This window comes from Copadichromis virginalis, linkage group LG18 (assembly GCF_057382275.1).
Source record: "Copadichromis virginalis isolate Kocher_CV1m ecotype Utaka linkage group LG18, C_Virginalis_male_GT1.1, whole genome shotgun sequence".
Lineage (NCBI taxonomy): Eukaryota > Metazoa > Chordata > Actinopteri > Cichliformes > Cichlidae > Copadichromis > Copadichromis virginalis.
The window spans coordinates 10,725,487-10,734,975 of NC_140635.1; the positions used below are offsets into that span (position 1 = coordinate 10,725,487).

Genomic DNA, 9,489 nt, shown 5'->3' on the forward strand with positions numbered 1-9,489 from the left:
TTCTGAGGTTTAGCAAATAAATAAATAAATGCCTCATGGTTTTATTTTGTTAACAGGAGAAAAAAGTCGTCTTCTCCGGGATCACTGGGATGTTCAGAAGGACGCCCAAAACTGAGGAGCAACAGGTAGAAATGACATCAATCACATAAAAATCCCAACTTTTTAAGCTTTTTAAGCTAATAATTTGGGCAAGTAACATTTTAGGAAATTTAGCCGATCTCTCTTGAAAATAAATTATTCCTGTTGTCTGCTGCAGGAAGATGAGGACATGGAGGCTCCAGCAGGAGGCGGGCTGAGACGCAAGAGGACCATCAAAAAGAAAAGACGAGTAAGAGCGCATACGAGGAGGAATAAGCACAATCAGTGCGACGTATGCTTTTTACTTCCAGTGTCAGCTGCTGTAGTTGGAGTTCATCAACAATAATCAATGCATATCCAGACGTTTTCTTACATCATTTGAGTTCTCAGTTTTGATGTCAAAGCTCCACTTAAATAAATAAAACATTACTCTTGTTTATTTCTTTCAGGTTGTGTCATTCCGAGTTAAGAAAACTCTTCCTAACATTCCCAAACTTGGCCTGGCTTCTCAGGTACCTGCATCTGTCTGTTGTTATTTTTGTTTTGTTGGCGTTTTTTTTTTTTTTTTTACCTTATTTTTCCACCAGATTTTCCAAAGTTATATTTATTAATAATTAACTTGCAGTCAGTCTGTAAAATGTAAAGTCTTTCAGTGTAGATTATTGTGGTCTATGACAACCATCATCATTTTTCCTCCACAGACTTCAGATGAAATGCCTTGCATTGAGGAAACTCTTGAGTTGCAGGAGATGAGCCCAGCACAGGTCAGCATGATGGCATTAAAGATTTTAAGTTAAAATATTCATTGTGGTTCATGAATGAAATTTTTAAAATTCTCCACTTGATGTTCATATTGTTTAATTTAACCTCCAACCAGAACTATGATTTTCAACTGTCTTTAATTTTCATTTTTCTAAATTTTCACACAAGAAATGTTTGTATAGGATAACCTCTGACTTTTGATGTGGACCTGTCACGTATGTGTTATTATATGTATATCGTAATTTACAATGTGTACACCACCGCAGTGGATTTTAAGCAGAATGTAATATGTGGCTGGAGTTCAGATTATCAGCTTTAATTCACAGGGTTTAACAAAAGTGTTGCATTAACTCACTGAGACTGAGGGGGGAAAAATTAGGAGTGACCGAATCAGCAGTCTGGTGGATTCGACTACAATGATCAGCTCAGCAACACCACTGAAGAAAACTGAAGTGCATAATGACAGAATATTTTTCATGGTTTTAAAAAACCCAATATCATAGCATCGAGCCAAGTCAAGAACACTATCAAAGGAAGTAGACACATCACTTTCAAAGACTGCAATCAAGAGACGCCTTCATGAATTCAGTTCAGTTTTATTTATGTACCGCCAGTGCACAACAAAAGCGTCTCAAGGTGCTTAAATTGACAGGAAACTCGCAACAGTGCGACTAACAGTTGTTTTATTATTTGTTTTCCAGGAGAGCACAGTGGAGGTTCAGCCGGTGGAGATGGCTGCTTATCCGACTGAGGAAAACCCAATCGAAACTGAGCCGGTGAGCCTCAGAGTTTGTGAGTGTTAGTCATTTATGGTATTTGACAGATGAGTTGTCTCTTCATTCAAGCTTCTTGTTTTCAGGAAGAGGATGAGCTTTTGGAGTGGTGGAACACAGTCAAAGGTTAGTGTGGTTTCAACTAGGGCTGTTCGATATAACGATATATATCGGATGATGATATAAAAACGTCTATCGTTTCATTTTACGCTATCGTTTGTTTCGCGGTGTCGCAAAATAAACTGTTTACGGCAATATTTTTTTCATCGTTTTTGATGGTCACTGTAGTGGCTATATTAATTTCTTAAAGTTCTCTCTTTCTCTTATATTTAATATAACCACACTACAGACGGACAAGCGCCTGTTTTTATGCGTTATGGTTAGCAACAACAACGGTAACAGCATCGCGTGTCCGCTTGTTTATTTTCCACAAACCTTTCACAATAAAGCTCAAGATCCCGTTGAGACTTTTCAAAATAAACTGAGTCACGTGAAAGAGCAGATGAGAATTAAAAAAGAGCCGCCAGGTGCTAAAAAATAAACCTTGGACTCAAACGTTAGAACAGGCTTTTCCCCGCAGCACAGAAAAGAAAAGAAAACGGCGGCCTTTACAACTTATGTCTAAAAATGTATCGTTTCATGCATCGGTTAAAACACTCAACTCCAGCTACATGGCGCGCAGCTGGAAACACTTCCCGCAAGTCAAGCTGCCCGAGATTCACAGAATTTACAGAAAATGTTACATTTTTGTGATTTATATTGTTATCGGACGATAGAATATCGTCCGATAACGTCTCATCTCATAAATCTCATATCGTCGGGATATGAGATTTTGGTCATATCGCACAGCCCTAGTTTCAACATTTAGGAGAACTATTATATATTTTTTATGTTTTCTGTCTACTCGTTGTATTATTTCTGCTGCTGTTTGCCAGGTTGGAAGGAGTGGAATGAGACTTCTGATTTCCGGGCAGAGGATGAGGAAATGTGAATACAGTTTCTGTTTTTTAATAACTTTACCTTCATGTTTCCAGTAAACATAATATTTGAGATTTTTGCATTTGTTTTTAGGGTATAATTCTTTTTTGATTTGTTGACAACTTTAAGGCTTAAATTTAGCAGTAAATCTAGTCTTAATAATAATAATTACAACTTTATGTGTCAGATTGATAAGCATAATGTTTCTGTTTGTGTCTGTTTCTGCAGGGCGATGGAGCAGGCAGCCGACCGCGTCTACATGGCAGCCCGTCTTTTCGTGCGTCTTTTCAACCAGCGCGGGGCGTCCTTACAGCATCGCATCCTGGAGCTTTTGGCTATGGCGGACGCTGCGGATGAGTTCCATAAGAAGACTGTGTCGGCCGCTGTGGGCGGAGGCGTGGCCAGCGTCGCGGGTAGCGTCACCACAATCACAGGCCTCATTCTGGCGCCTTTCACTTTTGGCGCCTCTATTATTGTGACAGCAGTGGGGATCGGTGTGGCGACGGCAGGCAGCATCACGTCAGCGACGGCTAAAATCACAGATACGGTCCACTCCAACATGGACCGTAAGAAGATGGAGAAAATGATCCAGGGCTACCAGGAGGAGATCAAAGTCCTCAGAGAGTGCATGGAGTTTGTGCAGGTGAGGGGATTTTTTCTAAAAGGTTAAGAACAAAGTATTTAAAGCACACTCTCTGAGATCAGAATACATTCCTGAGCCTACTAAAATATGATGGATTTTTTTTGTTTTGTTTTGAAATGCAAAGAAACATGTTGCCTGCCCAAGCTGAAATCTCTTAAGCTTTGCAGTAGTATCACAGATCCCTCAGCAGGTGGCATCATACAGCTCCAAGCTGTGTTGACTTGCAGCACCTGTTATTTCTATGGAGGCAGTAAGCATGTACTTAAATTTCACAGGACTGCAAAGCATCCAATGAAAACCTTATTTTGTATGTGCTATTTATTCACAAGATTATTTACGAGTTTTGTTAAGGTATTAAAATATACTTAAAAGTATTGATTTGGGCTTTTTCAAAGAGGATAAAGTGGCAGCCTTTCTTTCTCAAAGGTTAACGCCTGTGCATGGGTACGCGCTGCTCTGGTCAAGTGCTTATATGGCAGTTTACTGTGACACAATACTACATTACAGCACTGCAACAATGACTGCAGTGTTTTAAATTCCTAGGACTGTAAATCCAGAGTTTTGTATCCCTGAATTTAGACACTCTGAGATGTAATCTAGCCTAGATTCAGTCAGTTAAGTCCATGTTTAACTGATTGTGTATGGTTGGTACTTTATACCCCTTGGCTGTAAAAGGCTGATGGAGTATTGTCGTCACTCTGCTGGTTGGGCAGGAGGGCGGGCAGCGTGGACACCCAACTTTAACACCTAACTTTGGTGAACTCGACCTTTTAAGAAGAAAATAATAATTCTTTTAATAAATGTTAAAAAATGATATCTCAATAATATTTTATCAACAGGTTTGACTTTAAAATCAAATATATCCATCTCTTTATTGTCTCTCTTTTCTGCTGTAGAAAGGTCTTGACACCCTGCAGGAGTGGGATTTTGAGAAATACGCTCAAAGTGCTGCCAAAAAAGCTATGAACCACAACATTAAACACGTGATGAAAGAGGGAGGCCGCGCGGGAAAAGCCCTGATGATCAACACCAACCAGCTCGTCAGCACCGTGCAGGTTTTAGGTAGGGCAGGCGGCATAGCCAAGGCCGCTCAGGCCATCAGCGTCACCACAGGCGTCATGTCGGCACTCTTTTTGGCTTTGGATGTTTTCTTCCTCGCTAAAGACTCTCATGAGCTTCGCAAGGGTGCCAAAACCAAATTTGCCACCAAGATCAGAGAGGTATGTAAAGACCTTCAAGATGGCCTCCTGGAGCTCAACAGGGTGAAGACGCAGCTGCAGAAGACGATGGACGGCATTGAGGTGGAGGAGTTTGAGGAGGTTGAGGAGGTGGAAGTAGAGGTTGAGGACGACTTGGTGTCTGATCCAAAGAAGCTGGCTGAGCTGGAGCAGGAGCTGGACCTCCTGGAGGAGAAAGTGGACAAGAAGGTTGTAGAGGTTGAGAAGAAGGGTAAAGAAATGGAGAAGGAAAATTCAAAAATTAAAGAGGTGAAGAAAGAGGAGAAGAGCTTGAAAGGAAAAGATGAAGAAAAGGAGAAAAAACAGGAGGACAGTAACGACAAAGACAAAGAGAAATGCAAGTCCAAAGAAAAGATGCCCGATGAGGAAAAAGAGGAGAAAAACAAGGCAAGTGGCAAAACTGCCAAAGAAGTCCTGAAACAACAGTCTCAGAAAGAAAGCAAACAAGACAAAAACACCAAAAACAGAATAACAGCTGGAAATGACAACTGTAATGGTAAGGTCAGCAAGATAAACGATGATATTGGTACAAATAAAACAACAGAGAAAGAGAAACATAAAAGTAGAAAAGAGCAGGAGGAAGTGAAGAGCAGATCAGAGGGCAGCAAAAGTGAGCGAGTGAAACCTGAGAGAGGAAGTGAAAGGAGAAGAAGCAGCAGGGATGATGAAGGAGAAAGGAAGCCACCTGAAAGTACATCTGTAAAAACAGGGGACCGCAGTAAGAGGAGACATAGCAGCAGCAGTGAGAAAGGGGTAGAAAGAGGAGGTGAACATCTAAATAGAGGAACTGGCGAAGAAAGGCAAAGCAGGAAAGGGAGCGAGGAGGATAGAGGCGTGAAGGACTGGAGAGCTGAAATGGCAAAAAATAGAGAAGAAAAGAGACAATGTCAGGAGACTGAGAACAGGAAGGAGTCGCACCAAGATCACGAAATATCATCAACGAAGAGGAGAGGGTCAGAAAGAGAGTTAGGAGGCAGCAGAGAGTATTCAAAGAGGAGCCACCACAAGAGGGAGCACAGGGAGAGGGGAGATGAGAAGCATGGGAGCAGGGTGGAGAGTGCAAGGAGGCAGTTTGAGAGGGCAGGAGGTGAGGGAGGTGACACAAAGGCAAAAAGAAAAGACGATGGAGAGAGTCAGAGGAGTAACAGAGAGAGGAGAGGAAGTGAAAGAGGGAGAGAGCATGAACACAGCCAACCAGGACAACGAGCTCGTGCCAAAGCTCTCCTGCGAGACGGACTGGACATTTAATTCTAACATCTACCGCCTTACCAACAAAAACATACAGTGTGTTACTTCAACAAGAAAATCCACTGCATCTACGGTTTCTCACAGTACTGCAGTAAACCAGTGATAGCTGTGTGTACATGGAGGCGTACATTACAAACAGGAGCAGCAGAAGGCTAACTGAACTCCTTTTAATGACGCAGATACAAGGATGAAACAGTAGCACTACTGGGGTGGGGGGTAGGGGTTGTCCCACTTCTGACCTGATGCTCTGTGAGGAGCTTCAAGTTGAAAGTCAGGACAGTTTGAAAAAGAAGCTGATTTTTGTCATTTGACAATAAGACAGTGATGTAGGAACGCCAGCAGCAGTGTTGTGAGCTGTCCAGAGATTCATTAGAATATCGTCTTGAAATTTTTTAGCATGTTTGGTTTTTGATTTTTGACTCCCAGAACGTCTTGATTACACCTCTTACAAATGTGATGAGTACGGGTGTCTTCATGGGATTTGTGTGATCCACAGATGATAACTCTAATGACTTTGATGCCTTCAGCACGACTGTTGGGTCAAAGGTAAAACTTTATTGTATCAGAGGAAAATTTACCTTCTGCTACTGTGCAGTGCTAAAAATAACTCGACATACAACATATAAATACCCCAATAAAACATGGCAAATGCAAAAACAATAAATAAATAAATAAAATCAACACTAACATCACTTCACATGGAATCAAATCAATTATGACACCTGAGAATACAAGTAAATCTGCTAAATTAGAATTCCAAGTTATCATTAGACAGTTATCAGTAAAAATAATAATAACCAACCGCTGCTAAGCCTTTGGCATACTGACACACTACATAATACAGTGACGATTAGCGTGCTAATGTTTGCAATAGGTTCAAACTCTGAATTTAGTCTCTCTGTTTCACTCATTTGCTTCTCCCTTTGAGTGGGAAAATGTAAGGGGGTCTATCTGCAAACACTGTGAGACACGACACTAAGACTTCCTATGAATCATTGCATTTGGAGGGGCAGATGTTTTAAGGTCCTGCCATACAGTCAACCTGCAGAATGACTCTTGCAAAAGCTTTCAGTGCGTTGTGGCATGGTGGCATGATTAGCAGAAAGTAGTCTACAGGCCATCGGCACTTTCTAGTCGACTAACTAATGCACTAAAATGGATAATAGTAAAAATAAGTAAGGGGAGGTTAATACATTTAAGATGTGGCTGAAGTCACTCTGTAACATTTCTGCAGCTGAATAATAAGCGAATTGTGAATGTGAATGGCTGAATTTGGTGAGTCGGGATGATTTGCAGCCCGTGCTATACCTACCCGTTTTATTTTCCACAGCTTCAGAGACACTACATTTAGATGTTTTATGTATGTTTTGCAATTGCAGTATTTGTATGTGATGGGTTTGTAGCTTAAACCTATTCGCTGGAACGTTCAAGACAATTTAACTACACAGCAAAGCAAGACACGAGTAGGCAAAGTTCTTTATGTTTCTCGTGCACGGGAGAGAACTGGACAAACGCCGTTCCTTCGCTTGACCCCAGTTGCTCTCGTCCGCTCCCCCTGTAACGCTGCTCTTTATTGAGGTTACATGAGTATGCATAGGTTCATTAACATATGACATATGCATACAAACAAAGAGTACCTTGTCTGTGCGTTGTGTGTGTGTGTGTGTGTGTGGTCAGAATGTGACCCCATAAACGACTTCCCTAAACCTGCTGGTCTGGGAGTCCAGCAGTTCATCTAAACAAAAGGCACTTAGACTAAAACAGATATAGATGTGTTTATCCTGCCATGAAACAATAAGAAGGTATGACCTCTTAATGACCTCTCCCATGCTCCCAGGATGTGGGTGTGAATGCCAGAACAGTCTGGAAGGCACACAGAGTCTTTGCAGACTACTAAGGATCAGACCCCTATCAATATGACATCGATTCTAAACTCTAAGCATATATGAGTAAATATTTCTAAGCATAAATGACAATCAACCATATAAACCTGACAGTATGTAATTGCAGCATTTGTTTAGGCAGATTTAGGTGGGTTAGGTTTAGATGCTCCCTCCTTCCTCTGTTGAACACAATCAACCAAAGTCGGTGATTAAACACAGGATAAATGACAAAAAAACCAGTCATGATTATTACTGACTTCTAACATCATATAACCTTTTTTACATTTATTTAAAATATGTTACACGGTGTCTGTGTTTTTTTTATTCGTGTATGAAAGTAAAACTTGTATGACTTGTATGTTTTAACAAGGTTTTCTTACAGAAATGCTCCAAATTGTTTTTTATATGACAAAAAAGCCAGTTTGACTTTGAGTCATTAAATTACAAAAGTAAAACACACCCTGGAACTGCGCCAGGCTGATAGAATAATCATGTGATACCTGTTCGTGTTCTTAAAGCTCACCTGTTACAGAGATTTTTCAAACAGAGCACTTTAACCAGGTGTCGCTTCCTCCATGCCCATGCTCTCAGGTTTAATGCCGCTACATTTTAGTGATGGTACTTTGTTTCTGTGTTTTCATCACTGGTGTCTCAGTCTGTGTATAGTCATTGTATGTGTTTTTACATGGGTCTTTTCTACTCCTCTGGGCTTTTCATGAGTAAACAAAAAGAGAAAATGTCTGTTTTGTGTCCTTTCTGCTACACCTAATAACCTTGAAGCAGATGTCATGGATCTCACTTCCACAGTTAAAGTACAAGAGTTTCTAAGCTCACCGATGAGCTCTCATGGTGTATACCATAGCTACAGTGTTGATCAGATGGTTCAAAATAAAGTGATCGAAGTCGTTGCAGTTTACCAAAACCAAATTAAGAGATACTCTGTCGTCTTTAAAAGCTACATTTCCATTATACAAAGCAGTGTTGTTACCGCCAAAAGCACTCTACATTTCCGTACAAATTTTACACACTCTTTCATACCTGAACAATTTAATGTGTAGACTGGAGGAACTGGGACCTATTGGGGGTGTTTAAAATGCCATCCTATAACATCACCACTTTTAATAGATTGCATTATTTATGTTATAAACAGATCACAGTGGTTTGCACATTTGCCTAACAAAGAAAAGAGCCTTGGCTCGGCTCTGGGAGGAGATACAAATGCTTTTGGGGTTGTCAGGAAGGACATCTGATGTTGAAACAAGAAAAGAAAAATCTGCCAAATCAATCTATCCCCTAAAAATGTTGTGAGATGAATGTGATGGGTCAATTAAAAATGATTTGTTAGTTAACTGTTAAATTATATATAGTTTAAATTAACTATCTGTTCACCAGCCTTTAATAAAGTGTCACGCTTCTGGGTCTTTGTGACCCAGCATTTTGAGTCTCTTGTGTTTTGGTATTTTATATTATGGTTTATGTTCTGAGTCCTTTGTTGGGCTGTTTTGATTATTGAAGTTATTATTATTACTCTAGGTTCAGTTATGGCTGTTAAAGTTTTCGTTCTTCAGTTTTGTTATGGCTTCCCTGTGTTCCGTGTCTACTCTGTGCCGTTCTGTCCCACGCTTCAGGCCTCTGTTCTGTCTCCCCAGTCTCTGTTAAGTTTACGTGTTTAGAGTTCAATCGGTGCTTTTCATGTTTTACTTTGAAGGTCCGTGTCTCATATCAGTCTTTCTAGTTTTCTTTCCCTTGTCTCGTCCGGCCTAATCACTCCCAGCTGTGCTCTCCTTCTGTGTCGCATTCCCCTCGTTATTCCTCGGTGTAGTTAAGCCCCGTGTTTCTCTTTGCCAATGTCGCAATCTCCGCATCCACGGCTGTGTGTTTCCTTG

General features: G+C 40.7%; 1 protein-coding gene across 1 annotated transcript in view; it reads left to right on the forward strand.

Moving 5' to 3' along the window:
• Positions 1-9,013, forward strand: part of LOC146687329 (uncharacterized) — a 26,586-nt gene extending 17,573 nt beyond the window's left edge. Inside the window, exons 26-34 of the mRNA XM_085439108.1 lie at positions 57-125; positions 257-328; positions 528-590; positions 780-842; positions 1,542-1,616; positions 1,700-1,739; positions 2,549-2,600; positions 2,820-3,234; positions 4,131-9,013. Coding sequence (XP_085295234.1) covers positions 57-125; positions 257-328; positions 528-590; positions 780-842; positions 1,542-1,616; positions 1,700-1,739; positions 2,549-2,600; positions 2,820-3,234; positions 4,131-5,720 — 2,439 coding nt within the window. The 3' untranslated portion in view covers positions 5,721-9,013. The remainder of the gene's footprint in view (positions 1-56; positions 126-256; positions 329-527; positions 591-779; positions 843-1,541; positions 1,617-1,699; positions 1,740-2,548; positions 2,601-2,819; positions 3,235-4,130) is intronic.
• Positions 9,014-9,489: the final 476 nt, after the last annotated feature.